Source organism: Larimichthys crocea, chromosome VIII (assembly GCF_000972845.2).
Source record: "Larimichthys crocea isolate SSNF chromosome VIII, L_crocea_2.0, whole genome shotgun sequence".
Taxonomy (NCBI): Eukaryota; Metazoa; Chordata; class Actinopteri; family Sciaenidae; genus Larimichthys; species Larimichthys crocea.
The window spans coordinates 18,928,198-18,945,292 of record NC_040018.1 but is presented as its reverse complement, the minus strand read 5'-3'; the positions used below and the strand labels follow the sequence as shown (position 1 = coordinate 18,945,292).

Genomic DNA, 17,095 nt, shown 5'->3' with positions numbered 1-17,095 from the left:
ATCGAACAGTTCAAGTCATTCAACACTAATTTGTGTGGTAAACATTTAGCTAGTTGTCTTTTCTTTGGTTTGTCTTCATCAAAATAATTTAAAACTGGATCCTCTTAGTTCCATTAGTTCACTTGCTGTACTGTAAATGTTTTTTTTTTGTTTGTTTGTTTTGTTGTTTTTTAATTTTAGTCAATCCATCATTCTATCCAAGGATCAATTTATCAAAATGATAAAAGCCAACTAAAAAGGCCATTATGTTTGCTGGTTAAAAAACAATTTACAATGTTAAGGTCAAATAAGATTTATTGTTTCTGGTGCTTTAAAGTTGAAACACTTGTATGCACTTTGTATGCTATTGTATGCTAACTACCAGTTGTCCTACACAGTCTCATTGTGCTCAGATGTATGACACCGTATGACAATCATGATGTTTAATATGTTTGTGTTTTTGCTACTAAAGGTCACGTCACCTAGGACAGATATTTATTATTATTATTATTATTATTCACAAAACCTTTTGAATTCTTTGCTTTGTTAAAAAAATTAAGTTTATTGCCATATGTTAAAAAAATAGAACAAAATGAAGCACCTAATTGTTATTTTCTATTTAAATAATGTTAATCACTTGAAGTGATGCTTTCAGCATGTGATTATATTATGGAAATACTGTATAAGCTAATTTACTTTGTATCTATCCTAGATACTACATGACCAAGATGAAGTGTTGCTACAGCTGAGTTACACTCTGAATATTGCGAAATGGCAATTACCATACCACAAATAAAATGGTTTGTATTTAAACCAATGACAGTTGCTTGATTTACATTCTGTTGAAAACAATGTGTTCCATTTGGATGGTCATCAAATGGTAACCAAGCACTGTTTAAGATAACTCATCATAAATGATTGAACTTTTGCCAGTTTTAAAGAATTTTGTTGATTAGTTTTTGGAAAAAAACAAAACAAAAAAAGTTCCTCTCTTTCAGGAGTAGATGGCTACAGTACCAGTTACTTTGCAACCTTGCCATATTTCCACATGACACAGATTTTAATACATAGTGGTAAAAAGTGACAATTTATTGCCACGTTACTGGTGTAACATCAACATAACGATAATTGTAAAGCTAAGTAATGAGTTGGACTGTTATGGTATGTTATGCTTTACTATTTCTATTTGCATGTGGGTTAAAATAATACAATGTTTCCCCTTTGAATGTCATGTAAAAATTGCCACATAAAGTCAAAACACAGCCAAAGTGTGTGTGTGTGTGTGTGTGTGTGTGTGTGTGTGTGTGTGTGTGTGTGTGTGTGTCATTTTGGAAATATGACAAAGATTACAGTTCCACAGCACTCTGTCTGTTAATTTGCAGCTGTCACATGTCTGAATGCAATACCAATGGTAGTGTTTCCCCTGTTACTACTGTCATTGAAATATGAGGTAACACGAGAAAATATTTGACTGTTAGCATGATGAAATGCCATGCACATCAATGCTTAATGATATTTCTAAAATGTATTTTTACATGGGTTATGTACTGACCCACAGTGTGCCGCTTTAGTGCTTAATAATGCTCATGATACTGTACAACATAAGCTGATATAAATATCACATGTAGCCAATTCCCTATTAGCCATGTAGGCTGATGGAATTGGAGGTATTGCAATGAATACCAAACATAAAACATGTTTTATGATGTTGTCTTTTGAGAAAATGACATGGGAATTTTGAGATTATAAAAGGTTGCAGAATGAACAAGCTACATTTACAAGAAAGCATGTCACTTGAATTCACTTCTTACATAGTTTGTATCATTCAGGTACAACCTGCCATCAGGTGCACTCATTGTACCAAAGCACATTTATGATGAGAGAGATAAAGCTAAGATACATAAAACATTTTATATTGAGAGTTTGCGCACAGCAGGTTTCACAGGGCTTCCATGTTCTTATAATACACTACTGTTGACAGATCTACCAAACATGCCTTAACATGGAAAGTGCCTATCATACCAGACTGGGCAAACCAAACAGGCACATCATTTCTGTATGCTATGTAGAAGTTATGATTAGGAAATAATCGATACAATTTATGCCAACCATGATAAAGAAAAACAAACAAATAAACAAACAATAAATGGTGCATTGATCAAGTCAAAATAACATAACATAGACAAAAGTACATACAATGTTGAAAGGACTGATTGACATGTAATGCACATGGTAATGAAGCAAGTCAGCAAACACAAGCAGATCAGTTACTGGAACAAGGTGACTGGTGAATGAGTTGAAGCATGATAGAGCGAAATGCAAACATATTCGCCCTTGAATGGATTAAAATAGCTACAGCTGTTGTGAAACTTTATGAATGGTGAAAAATGAAGCGTGATGTACCCATTATCATGAGTTTTGAACAAGGTTTTAAGCAGACTGAACTGCTATCTTAAATGTAATCATAAACTATTGTATATAGATCTATAGATATGAGTATTGCTTAACTTTAACAATCATATCTATGTGGTTATGAAAACTGTTTACACTACAGACATTCAACGTTAATTAAACAATGACAGAGAATCTGATATGCAATCCACACTGCACGCCTGTCAGATACTGCTACTCTTCTCCATCTTTCACTCCTAAGTGTATGGCAAATTCATACATGACATTCAATAACCTGTGGAGAAAGAAGCACTCTCTAATCATATATTCAACTGACCTCACTGCTCTTCTCTGCGCCCCCTGTACCACACCATGCTTCTCTTTTTTTAGAGACATGTCCAGCAACTCTATTTCGGAGTCATGGTGTCCAGTGATGGGAAGTTCATGGTGAGGGAGCAGAAATTTGAATGTTGCATGTACCATCCATGGTCGCCCCTCTAGGTCATTCACAGATGAGACGTGTTTGAGGCAGAGGGTGAGCTGAGCGCCCAACTGTGATGTCAGCAAGGAAAACTGAGTGTGCATTTGTGTGTGTGTGTGTTTGTGTGTGTGTTTGTGTGTGTGCGAAGCAAAGTTGAGGTTTCTATCCAGGTGGCTTGGGTCATCCTTGCATTTTCCTCCTCGTGTTCAATTCAGATTCTGGATCACAAATCATCTTCTCTTCCTTTCATAAATATTAATATAATACTTTATTACCCATTGCCCTTGACCCTTAAAATGCCATAAACAAAACAAAACAAAAAAATTAAAACATCAAAAACACTGAATAGGTCTGACAAATTGAAACATCACATAATAAGTAGAATAAAACCCAAAGGAACAGCAGAGGTTGTATAAACGTTGTGCTTCTTTAATTTCACTTTGTAAAGTCCTCCACTGTCCTAGTTGTGTTTTAGTTTAAACTTTGTTATATTCAATATATAGAGAGATAAATGTACACGTATAATCCGCACTGAGGTTCGTCTCTTGTGGCAAGCAGAGGGCAAGCAGAGAGGCTACCAGGAGTGCCCTTCTTTTTCCCTCTGTTTCTGGTTTGTCCTTTCCTCACCATTCATTTGTTTATTCAGTCATTCATTCATCAGTTTTTTTTTCCTCTGTCTCTTTTTTCATTCAGCAGCTCCCATGTTCCCAAAAGTTGGGTTGGAAGGGAGACGGTCATTGTGAAAAAGAAGGATTTTTCCCCTCTTTCTCTTTCTTCCTGGAATCCCTGTTTTCTCGTTTTATTCCCTCAGGTCCTTTGTCATCTTTGGTAGAGTGTCCGACACTTTGGTGTGTCTGGGGAATAGGGTGGAAGGGGCGTTGAGGATTACGGTTCGAGGGAGTGAAGATACATGAGAGGGTGCACATGTGGATGAAGAAGGGTTGATGAAGGGGGAGGAAAAGGTGACAAAGTGACACGCCGACATGGATTACGTGAATCTAATCAGATTAATAGACTGACAAAGGAGTGTGAATTTCGACTGTCAAAGATCATTAAGTATGTTCACCCTAAATACAGTATCCGTTGGTTATACTGAGTGTCTGGACGAGAAAGGTTAAAAGAAGGCAGAGAAGGAAAAAAACTAGACAAAGACTATGTGTTACTATTTATCTAAGCAAGAAGGATGAAATGGATGCATAAAAGATAGAAAGGCAAGTGGAGAAGGACAGACAGTCAAGGAGACAGGTAAATAGAGGAAAGGACTAGAGGAGGGTAGAGAGAGAAGTAAAAGAGCGCGATTCAGGGCAGTGTCTGTCACTACAGACAGGTGGTGTTGTAGGAAGTGCTCATCATCTGTAGAGTAGTGACAGGAAGCAGGATAGGCCAAAGGTCAGCCAGCTGGCCAATGGGAGCGAGTGTGATCCACCGATCAGAACTGTGGAACAGACAAGAAAAGAGTTGCCTTATTAGCTCATACATAAAATAATAATAATAAATACTTACAGACTCCCTGTATCTCCATGTGATTTATTTAATGGTATGATTCATGACTTTCTTAGTCACTCTCCACTGGGTGTGCCTTTTTAAAAACACACTATAATTAGAGGCCTGCTGGGCAATCATGAGAGTTTTTAACACTCCAGCCTTCAATTCAGTAATTTTGTACTTATAATTTATCTCTCTGAGAAAAAAGGAAAAAAGATAGCATTTTATCACAGGCTGACATTCGTTTACATTTCACACGTGCTGTGTGGGTTCAAAAGTTAATTCAGGGATGAATACAAGAGATCCAAGGGAAATAAGACTTTCTCACAAATATAATTTCTCCAAAATATACATCTCAATTTGAAACAGAAGAGCCATTTTTACTTGGATGATTCATCCAAGTAAAAATGGCTCTTCTGTTTCCCACCGAGATACACTGTATACAGTATATATAAAAGCTCTCTTTATTTTTTCATCTGTCCCTTGTACAGTAAACTGCAATTTATTAAGACCAGGCTAACTTTGACATCACAGTAACCCCAGGCTAAGTAGATAACTCTACATGTATATATTTATCTCTTTGGCCTGAGGCTGCCTTTAAGCCTGAGGCTGAAAGGCATGTGTGATGCCAAAACCCTGGTGCGGCAAAAAACTTCTTCAGTGTAACAAAAAGCATGATTTTAACAATACCAAAATCATGTTACCAATGTGGAAAGAGAGTAGAGTGTTGTAGCAAACTGGATCAGTGTTTCATGATTTTACATGAAGAAAAGTAGGAGAATGTCAGGGGAAAAAAGACAGAGTCGAATGAAAAGGAAGGAAAGGGAGAGAGATGGAAACAAGAATGATGGGGAGGATAATTAAACAGATTCACACTTTGACAGCTTTGAGATTTTAATAAGAAAAGGAAGTTACAATTGATGTCATCATCACCGATATGTGATGAATTGTTTTTCTTGATTTTTTTTCTTAGGAGGTTGTTATTGTTTTTCCACGGTTAGAAGTACACACATCTTCTATGGTGTAAATCCATTTTACTCCTATGAATAACCACCAGTTTCAGACATTAATCAACTAACAACTACCTATTTTTTATGTTAACCTCTTACACAGGGAGGCACACTCACACTCATCTTTTACATAAATAAAATACACTAGTGCCAGGCGCAGATATACCTAGCACCTCAGCATTTTGATATTCGACCTTATGGAGATTGTCTCGTTTTGTAGCCAGCCTCATGTGGCTGTTCAAGGAACTGCAGTCACGGCTAAAGAGGTTGCTGTGTGGTTTCAAGACATTGTTTCAGTCATTGTAGTCTGCCTCTTTTTTTTTTTATCTCTGTTGCAATGAAAGCCCACTCAAACATGATTGGGACAACAAATGGAAATCAGAACGCTTCCAGCGCCAAAATCTTGGTTGCTTGCCTACAGATTGTGCATTCATATGCAAAATACATCTGTTCATAAATTCAGATTGTGCTACGACTTTTAATGTTGCAGCAAAGAACAATCAATTAAAGAGAGAAGAAGTGCCTTTCAACAATGTAAACCCTCGTATCAAAGGGCTAAGTTCCTGAATTATACCTGTAAAAATACAGCTGAGGTCAAGAATCAATGAATGTTACAACTATAAACCAGTGCGAAAATGACAATTACCAACATAAACCACCATGTTCTGAACAGATACATTACAAATACTCTCTCTTTTTACATGTACAAGCTGCTTAAAGACAGTTTCATAAATAAAACGTACGTATTGTGTTAAAAAGATCAATATGATTTCATATTAAGGGTCCATCCTCTAGGCAGAAAATCAATATTTATAATAAAGCCTTGATCTATATGCAGCAGACCCCAACCCAGCAAACAAACATTCCTCTCTCTCTCTCTCTCTCTCTCTCTCTCTGCCTCTCTCTTTCAAATCAAAATCAGATAATGGATTGCTATAGGTATATGAAGTTCAAAGTCTTTTGTGTGTGCTGGTGCATGTGTGTGTATGTTGTGGGTGGTTCATGTATGTCGTAGTACAGCCAGTGGACAGGCATTTTAATCTACTCATATGAATCTGAACCTGAATCTCTACACCCGCTTCACATGCTTCACTCGTGCTGCAACCAACTACAGTGCCTGTAGCTCAATGACAACATTTTACTTACCAGGTTAATCAGCAGGTAAACAGCACAAGTGGATAGATTTACTGTAATATAACTTGTTGTGGCGTGGAGATTCAAAACCGATTAAAAAACAGGATAAGTCCCAGTTTATCCAACATTTATAATGACTCCCCAAACTGTCAATGTTTTATGCCCATTAGCTCTTCCTGAGCTATGTCCTGATTTATATTTGAGCTAAAATAGATTAAGCAATCTCAGATTTCATTTTGTATTACTCCTGGATTACTGTTTCACCTATTTGGAAAGTTCTCAGAAAATGATGCAGTAGATCAATGTGACAGAAGAGCAATAAAGAGACGAGGAGGAAACGTCAATGCAGAAAAGAGAATAAAGTAAAACATTAAACAGTAAGAGACAAGCTTGCCTTCCACCATCGCTTCTCTTAACACACAAACAAGCCAGGTGCTCTGTGATTTATTTAGGCTCAGTTGCACCAAACACGTCAGAAGCAATTGTCCTTCATATGTGGAGGGCCGTAGGACAAAAGTCCCAAGAGCGTGCACACAGTTAACCTGAAGAAAATGTGTGCGCATCTGAGAATGCATATACTACAGTGTGTTTTTGAGTGGATGTGCATCCCTGTACTCGTATATGTGCAAAACACTTCTGGCTGAATGCACATATATGTGTGTGTGTGTGTGTGTGTGTGTGTGTGTGTTTGTGTGTGTAACATAGGTGTGATGTATCAGCTGGATGAGGCTACCATTCCCTCCACCTCCTGTGAAATGTAGGGAGCAGCAGCAAAGTCTCATCTGAGAGGCGCACTCAGGCTCAGAAACATAAAGATTCTCTCTCTCTCTCTCTCTCTCTCTCTCTCTCTCTCTCTCTCTCTCTCACACACACACACACACACACACACACACACACACACACACACACACATACACAAAGCCATATGACAGTTTGCTGATCAAAGCTGCTATTGATGTTATGTGCTGCTTTGTACTGGTGCATGCAAAAGCACTATCTCGCCATGTGTCTGTTTTTATCTATCTATCTATCTATCTATCTATCTATCTATCTATCTATCTATCTATCTATCTATCTATCTATCTATCTATCTATCTATCTATCTATCTATCTGTCTGTCTGTCTGTCTGTCTGTCTGTCTATCTATCTGGTGATGTACTATACAAGATATAGACATATATAGAACCGACTCGTCGTACAAATACATGCATACACAGAAGTGAAGTGAGACTGTGCACATACTTCAGTTTTGTAGTGGGTAATATGATAAGCAGGAGATTAAATCTTAGGTGAGAGGTGTAATGTTTCACTAAATAATAGTTTAGCCAATTTAACTGATTGCTATTATTTTTGGAGTCTGTACAGGTTTCTGTAAAATGTCAAAGTCACATCCATTAACTTAATTTTAAATGATTTGAGTATTAAATTTTATCATTCTTTTTGTTCACATTAGAGCTATCAATTCACTGTTAATGGTCATTTGATCGTACCCTGGATTGTGAAGCACTTGGCAAAGCCATTTTTTATGAATTAGTCATTGATCATCTTTCTGATGCCACGACGATGGTTTACAGGTACATGAATTTATTATTAATAAATTAGTGTTATGAAGACAGCCGTACTCAAGATGGTTTTATAAATAAATTTATATAGAAATTGCCTCCAAAGACTGTCTGTACTGAGACAATATGGATCTTGCGTTAAGCATAATTGGTGGTCTGATATATATTATTTTGCATTTTCCTCTAAATTAGATTCCTTTTAATTTCATCATACCTGGCAAACACAAGTTGAGTTTAGTTCTTTGCTAATCCTCATGTTTCCACTCCAACTGCATGGTGGCAAAATCTGTGCTCAAGACAGATGCATTTGTGTTTCTTACAGTGGCAAAGACTCGTCAGTCACCTGCCTGATAATTACCCATCTGTCTGCACTGTAAGTCTCTGCCTGCACAAAACCTGCAGGACACACATGCACACGCACACACGCACACTCAAAGAGCTCAAGAGCTTTCCTCTTCCTGTTTACACCGTCATCCATTATTCACTCTATCCGCCAGTGTCTGTACATGCACATATGTGCGAGATCGCACACAAGCTCACACGTCTCACATTGGGGGTTTGAGGAGGTAAAAGCTGGATGTTAATAATTCACTCTCTCATTTTTTGCTGTTTTGTGACGGCACAGATTTTTCTTTGTAGTATAAAAAAGTTCTCACCACATGCTGTTGCATAAAATCATAAAATTCTGTACATGTGACATTTATTGCATGACTACTTCCTGAAAGAGAGGCCTGCCTCATCTGTTGCTCTACCTGACCTGTTTTTCCCCATTAAGAGGTGTTTTTGGGGAGAATGTCATTTAAATTGAGGATTTAAAGACAGGAGGTGTTGTACAGTGGTAAAGGAACAATGGTTAAGGGGTTAACACATCAACAAAGTTTCAGTTTTAAAGCATCCTAATTTTACCTCACAGCTATGGCAGTGCACTTACAGAGAATGTTATGCGGGCTGTTATGAGAATTTAATGTTTATGCACCTGTGCGTGTGTGTGTGTGTGTGTGTGTGTATGCACATCTTGGCTAGAAGAGGGCAACTCTTACTGTAGCTAAACCTGCTGGCAGGTTTTCGTTTTATATTCTCTTTCTTCTTTCTTGGACCCGTTTCTCTCTCCATCTATTTTCCCTCTCTCTCTCTCTCTCTCTCTCTCTCTCTCCCTCACACACACACACACACATTCACACAAGCACATGGAATCAGTCTCTCTGTGTCGTTGACCTTTTCTCTCCCTCTCCCTCTCTCCCCCTCTCTCTTTTTCTTTGTCTCTTCTCCACACCCGGACCCTTTAGGGTATTTGATTCTCTCTCCACACGCTTACATGGACATTGCACTTGTTCCTTGTAACTCACTTGTTTTTCTCTCTGCTTCACCCTTGAGGAAAAGTGGACCATCACAAACAGTAGTTATACGTGGCAAAATAGTATTCTCCTATTCTATTTATGAGCAAATAGCTTGGTTTGGCTTATCTTGCATGTCAGCATGAGTAATGTGGAGACACTGTGATCAGTTCATGAAGTAAAAACTACTCTCTTGTTGGACTGATGCTTCAGCGCTGCTGATTCCAGGCATCGTTCTCCTTTCCTCACCGCACAGACATTCCTCCTTCACTCATGCTGTTTTTCTCTACATTTTTATCATTACGCCCTTTCTCTCCTCTCGCTCTCCTCTCTCTCTCTCTTTCTCTCTAAAGGGTAAATAACAGAAGCTTTTAAAAGATGACGAGCTGTGTGCAGAAGTGTAGCGATAATAAAGGGTAGATGACTAATGGAGAATAGAAGGTAAGGGGGGGAGTGATGTGGAAACTTAGAGGATGTGGCTGTGAAGTAAGAGAAGAAGGACTGCAAATGGTGATGAGGATACTAAATTGCTTCCATGCTGGTGCCCTACGGTGTCCACTTGTCTCCATAGAACCTCCAAACTGATAATCTTTTCTCTCAGTGCCATATTCCCATACCACCCAAACACTTAAGAAGATGTTTAGTTCTCTTTCTCTTGGTCTCTTGTATCCTGGAAATCCTGTCTCTAAAGTAATCGCCTTCTGTACTGCTCCTCAATTCTTCCTTCAGCACAGCTCTATTTGCATGTCTGCTGTAAACAAAAACAAAAACTACCAACAAATTGTAGATCTTTAAAGAATAATATTGCCTTCTTTATTTCAGTTCCCCTGAATGTGAAGAAAGAAAGAAAGAAAGAAAGAAAGAAAGAAAGAAAGAAAGAAAGAAAGAAAGAAAGAAAGAAAGAAAGAAAGAAAGAAAGAAAGAAAGAAAGAAAGAAAGAAAGAAAGAAAGAAAGAAAGAAAGAAAGAAAGAAAGAAAGAAAGAAAGAAAGAAAAATCTTACCTGTCTTACCTGCGCTGGCTACAGTGTCCTGCTTGCACTTTCCTACGGTGATGGACACATCATCAATGGCAATATCTCCCTCGAAACTTGGACCTCGAATTCCTTCAAACACAATCTGTTTAGGGAAGAGACAAAGATACACACATGTGCTGGGTGAGATGTATAATATGATGTATACCTGCCGAGTCAAAAAATTAAGTTAAGCATAACAAAGTTTTGTGAAGACCAGATCTCAAATTGGCTAAATGACTTAATTGAATGACACTGAATTTTAAAAAGACATTATGCTGAAACATTGAACAAATAGCATCCAGGTAGTAGTACCCTTGAGTATTTAAGTATTTCAAAGTTGTGTTCTTAACCCAAAATTATTTATGGACCCATAACAACAGAACTAAACAGGAGTTACATCTGAAAACCTTCCAAGCGACTTCCCTGTTTTAGCCACCAGCCATCTGGTTTTGACTGACAGCCTAATTACTGTGGTGTACCGAGACACCCAGCTAATCAAAAACCAAGTGTATTCTGCGTGGAATATGAGGAGGGAAAAGGCAAATAAACAAGGGAACTTTGTTGCTCCAAAACAACGACAAAAAAACAACTCTCATGGCTGCAGTTATTGGCTTTAACTGCAGACTTTGGCACTTTGTAATGTTTAATTTTAAATGTCATAGTCAAAGTCCTTCCTATATAATCATGTCTGAGAGGTTTTCAATCTTACAGTAATAATGGCTTATTATATCAGTTAAGTGGTTTCTACAGAAATGTGTATTATTCACAAATCAATGCATGAGCTCATGCATGTAGCAAAATGTTCAAGTAAGTTAATCTCCCAACTTGCTTTTGAGCAAGACACGTGTGACTGTGTGTATGAATGTGATGCTGATGGAAAAACTGCCAGCATGTTTACCATACAACATACAAGAGAGTGAGCAGGTGCATGAACGGAGGGGTGACAAATATGCATGACTGGCCTCACTTTAAAAACTCCATCTGTTGACACCAATCTGCTGTATTAACAGAGTATTTAACCCAGTAAACAGAGAACAGACCTGCCAGCACTTCTTAAATGTATTAAACTATACCAAAGGTGGGTTTAATTAACCCGGTACTGACCCACAAAAGAGAAAAGCCTGATCCCACTGCATATACTGTATGTTATATGTAAATGAAATGGCAGAGCAAACACACCGTGCTTACCACCTCTCACTGCTGGGGAATTCCATTACCTATGTTTTAATCTGCGAGTGTTGTGCTGTTAGCAGTTTCAGCAATGTCAGTTTGAGGTATCAAACAGAAATTCATGGGGCAGATACCAATAACCTATTCACTGCTATAGACAAGGATCAGCATGACTGTGTGCATATAAAGTCATTTCAGACAGTGGAAGCAGATAACTCTCTAATTGCCCCTCAGCTAGTTCGATCAACCTCTGGCTCAGTTACTGTTTGCTCTTCTGAACTTTTTCTACAGTGCAGGATATGCTATGGCCCCTACAACCTTGCGCAAGTGTATAGACGGGTAGCCTAGACCTTTTGTTGCTCTCTCTATGTATCAAGCTGTGCTACTCTCCAATTGGGAGAGAGTTTGTTCAGTTACATTCACAAAAGGGAGGGAATCACAAGAGCAGCACCACCTCTTCCCCTCTTGCTTTCTAATTTAGTCCCTGAATGAGAGATCTTATTTGAATGAATATATAAAATTATTAGGAGGACCTTGACACTGACTTGGTTTAGAGAGAGAAAACAATGCAGCAGCACAGGCTGTATGGGTTTAGCTGGTCAGCTCATTTGTGCAAAAAGATTATTTGACCTAAAAGGCAGAGGGTAGCTGTGATGGAAATTCAGGGCTAGTGAAAGGAAGAGGCCAACTGGTCAAAAATGTAGTTAACAAATTTGGTTCACATTTAGTTTTATTTATTTACTGTGAATTTGCGTTACAAATGGAAGCAGCCTACAACACCACAGGATCCCTATAGGAAATAACATAACTATGCACATATAAACACACCTACATGGACACCTGTGCTACTCATGCCTGCCTTCGTACACCCGCAAGCCCATCTGAATTAAACAAGTCGAAGAAAAGACACCAGATTGTTCTATAATTAGAGACGATGAGGGAGATAATTGGAGGAAGGAAGCTCACAGAACACCGGCCTTGACACACTAATACAGGGAGCCACAGCACAAATAACCATCTCCTTTAAGCTACATAACAACAGAATCATGCCGACCATAATAATTTGCTCAAAGATATCAAACAGAATGGCACAGCACAAAGCAATGCAATATCCTGCTATGCAACGCAGGATGGCAAAATAATGATTTCATGTGTTTATTTTTCTGGAGAGGCTCAGATAAGCAGGCCCGTGCCCTTTCACTTACTGTTCACTGCTGACAGATCAAGCTGAAGTATGTGGCGCCAGTGCCGACAGTGCCCTATACTATACTTAAACATCACTGCTGGGCACTGTGCTGAGGTGAAGTACTGTAGATCTCTGAGTTTCTGAATGGAGTGGTAAAGTTGCTTGATGTTGTGGAGAAATTGCTGAAGTCAAAGGTTAATGGTGAGTTCAGGAAGGAAGAAAGTGTTCAGGAGCCTCTGATGTCTTATGCTGTATTATGTATTGACGCTTGATCAAGGAGAATTAGAGACACTCTCAAAGTTCATCTGAAGTGCCTGAGTCGGTCTCACATTCTGCCCAACTCATCCTGGTGGAAAGACTTTAAACCCCAAGATAACACCACAAATACTACACGGCCAGAATTAGTCAAAGAGAATGTCTTTACCCATGCAGGTGTTATTGTCAGCATATTCTAGTCTGAAGACACAGATGTCTGTTTACACAGATTGGAATGTCAAAGGCAAGCTATCTATTATGTCTAGCAAGGCAGCAATAGGTCCCTTTGACCATGGCCACCACAGTGTTGAGATAGACTGGCACTTGGTTCTCAACCAAAGGCAAACAACTAATACTGCTGAGGACCTCAAGGCCCCCACGTGACCTTGTGTAACCTAAGGATAGAAACCTCCATAACATTCCATCACATCTTTAGGACTGATATTTTTTAGATATATTTTGAATTAAAACAAATTAACTAAATAGTTATTTAAGTATATTACCAAAGAGTGCTTTTTAAAAAGTCACATAAAAACTTGAACAATGCCCTAAATGCTATGGGTCATAAGATTGTGGGATGTAAAAATGGGGTCATGGACAATTAAAGGCTGCTATATCTAATGTGCTTGATATTTAACTTTGACATTTACCAAACACTCAAGAAACATCAAACTGTTTGGGAGAGGTAGAGTATATAATCTATTCTCAAAACAATTGTGAGCAAAATTCTCTTAATTCCCAATAATGGCATAACAGTGCACAGGGTGTGTGTGTGTGAGAGAGAAAACCTGAGTGAGATCGACAGCTCATGTGTGTGTACGTGTGTGTGACTCCAGGATCAAAGGGTGTACAATAAAGTGTCAGGTTGGAGTTGTGAATGTGTCGTTTTGTCGAGCCTTGTAACCTTTAATGTTCCCATTGATGTGCTGTCCACATACCAGAGGGGACACAGCCGTGAGAGAGAGACAGAGCGTGTGTGTGTGTGAGTGTGTGTGAGAGAGAGAGAGAGAGAGAGAGAGAGAGAGAGAGAGAGAGCGAGAGAGCGATGTACAGAGACAGCTTTGAAATACCAGCGCAGAAGAGAGTTGGTGCAATGTGAGGCACACAAATGTGGGTTGGCCTGGTTTCCAACAAGCCCCCCAGGTACCAAACACTGCGAGGAACACAGATGGCCTCTGGGTAATCCACAGAGGAGCGAATGGGGACACAAATAATCTACTACAACATGTTACCTCTTTTTTTTTTTCCTATTGATTTGTGCTTTATACATTGTTCTTTATGAACAACCAGCTTCAAAGCCAATTTATTTTAACTGTGTCAGATTTTACAGGAATGTGACTGGCAAACTTGCAAAAGTGACAGATGGCTGGTTCATGGAACGATAAAAACATTAGCCAATCTCTAAAGATATAATGTTTGACAAGGTATTAGTAGAGACATTTATTTTTCCAACGTGTACGGGCAGCTTAAACAAATATGTTCAGTTTTCCCAAAAGACGCAGTGACCCCATATCAAGAGGAGAGAAACTAGTGCAGTGGCAGTTCACATTTCATGAATTTACATCTCTAATATACACAGGCAGTATGTAATAACCATGGCCAGCAGGTAAACAATTTAAATTCTAATGCTTCTTTATCGGTTGGCTCTACAACTGTTTATAATAAAAGGCTTGTAATAATGCAAGCCATCAGCTGGGCAACAGCTTTTTTAGTAAGGCAGGATGGGAGGCTGTTCTCTAAGACATCATTACTTTTGTTGGACGGAGCACAAAGAGAGGGGAAATGCAGAGACGAGTGGCAGCACCTCAAAGGGCTTTGGTGTATGCAGTCAGTGAGCTGTGCACACGACTAGAAAGTTTGTGTTCTCCACGGACATGCTCTCAACATGAAGCACAAATGAAACAAGCCTCAATATGCAGTCACTCCTGCACTCTGTCAGACAAAATCACATTTACTTCAAAGAACAATCCTCTGGGAATTTAACTGAATTAGAAAATTGTGTGAATGTTATGGAAATAGATAATAGATAATGGACATGACAAGGTTGTAGCTGTTTCTTGGGAATATAAATTAAGGGTTTCTTGTAATTGTAGAGAAAAAATGAATAAATAATAATAATAAAATTTAACTGCAAAGTAACAGTCACAGTTACAGCCACTACTTTACTCAACAGTATCTGTTGAGTATTCACCCGAGGACATTTAAGTGGCTGATACTGCAATCTGTGGTTTAGACATAAGAAAGGAGCTACCCAACATCAACTCGTTGTAGAACCCAAAAAACACTGAGTTAGTAGGTTGCACAGTTAAATTGTTTCTTTTTCTGTCTGCACAGGGTGTTTTATTTTGAAAATTAACCAGATTCTCTATGCCATTTCGATCTGGACCACTTGATCTGCCCTGTGCTGCTTGACACGTCAAAAAGTAGAATAGCCGTGTACATCAGCAGAGCAGAGAACTGCTTTTGAAATCCTTTTGAAACGTGCTACGATGCTTCTGGTCAAATCTCAATCATTGCCTAGTGCAGCCATGATTTGCTTCACCAGTTGTGGTGCAACAAGAAGGCATCACAATTTAAGACAGAGAATGCTGAGTGGGCAAAACTGAAACTAAAAAGGGACACTTTTTATTTATTAAAATTATTAATTTATTAATTTTACTGTACAGGTGCTGTGCTGTACTTGCTATAGGTACTAATCAGCCTGTGAAAGCAGTTTTAATATGATTTCTTTTTCATACTGAGGTCATGATATCACTGCTGATAACTTCTATATGCTATATTATTTTTGATTTTCCTTTTGTCTCTCTCACCAGTCCTCAAACTTTATGGAATTACAATACTAAATCAACGGTGAACTGACTTAACTTTATTAGGATATAATTAGGTGTAATTCTGTGATTTACAAAAATGTGGCACTGCAAGTGCAGACTCTCTGTGTACAGTGACTGCCAGAGATTTGATACCCTGCGAAGCTTGGTAGCACCATGGAACAATGTTGTCACCAGTGGGTCCACACTTTTTATTCTACAGTGAATGTGCATGAGAGTGCAAATTCTGCCATCTGTTTTGTACTACTGCACAGACCAACAATTAGTGATGGTAATATGGCAACACATGTAGCTTTGTGGCAACAAAGACAAGAACAGGGAACATACCTGTACCATACATGTAACAGCAGCCTCATATGAATGCCTTCAATGAATTGCATGTGAAAACTTATGACTGATCGTCATGCAACATTACGTCTCTACTGAATCAGAATGTATGTAAATAAGTAATGAAAATGGGCAGTGTTTGGAAACTGTTTAGTTGCCAAAGGCTGCCAAGGCCTTGCATCATTTACTTATGAAAACACAGCAATGACTGGACCAATGCTTTGCCTTCCAGCAGATAAAAGTCATCTCCTCCTTCATAAATATCACTACCAAGAGTTTTAGATGCAGCGAGCCATAGCAATTGGCAAAATACACTTAATAGAGCCATTCTTTACAATTGCAACTTGTAGAAAATAAGCTAAACAGCAGAAAACAACAACAGATATTGTGTCAGGTAATTCCCATTGTCAACAGCAGCCAGCTCAATCATTATTATTGATTGTAAGGAAACTAGCACTTCCCCAGAGACAGAGACAGACAGAGAGAGGGGGGGGTGAGAGACAGACAGAGAATGGGAGTAGACATGGTGGCTGGAGGAACAACAGCAACAGGGAGTGGGGGCAGGAGAGGCAGCGATGAGAGCTGCAAGAAAGTGTATGGAGGACAGGCTGAGGGAGAAAACTCAAGAGAGACAGACAGGTATGGAGCAGAAAAATAAATGGGGTTTACCCTTCTTATCTCTTTTCATCAGGCCTTTGGGGAGCTCGATATATAACAGAATATATATTTATTTTTTTAAAGGAGGAAACGTGAGAGAAGGGGAGAGAGTAACTAGTCTGTTTATCAGCTCGCCTCCACTGGCAGGTGCTGGGATCAAGGCTGCATGCTCTCTACATTATTTAACAACTCCATTTGTTACACGGTAGCATTTTGTGTGTGTGTGTGTGTGTGTGTGTGTGTGTGTGTGTGTGTGTGTGCAATTGATAAAGTTTAAACTGA

The 17,095-nt window shown here is 38.8% G+C and overlaps 1 protein-coding gene across 3 annotated transcripts in view; it reads right to left on the bottom strand.

Annotated features, from left to right (window-relative positions):
* Nucleotides 1-851: 851 nt before the first annotated feature.
* The window catches only part of mdga1 (MAM domain containing glycosylphosphatidylinositol anchor 1), a 162,887-nt gene continuing 146,643 nt past the window's right edge, over nt 852-17,095 (bottom strand). For 2 of the 3 annotated variants that reach the window (XM_027281803.1, XM_027281805.1), the window contains 2 exons: nt 10,379-10,493; nt 852-4,286 (listed from right to left, as the gene is read on the bottom strand). In XM_027281803.1, coding sequence (XP_027137604.1) covers nt 4,201-4,286; nt 10,379-10,493 — 201 coding nt within the window. In that variant the 3' untranslated portion in view covers nt 852-4,200. The remainder of the gene's footprint in view (nt 4,287-10,378; nt 10,494-17,095) is intronic. The other variant, XM_027281804.1, reaches the window with a different exon arrangement.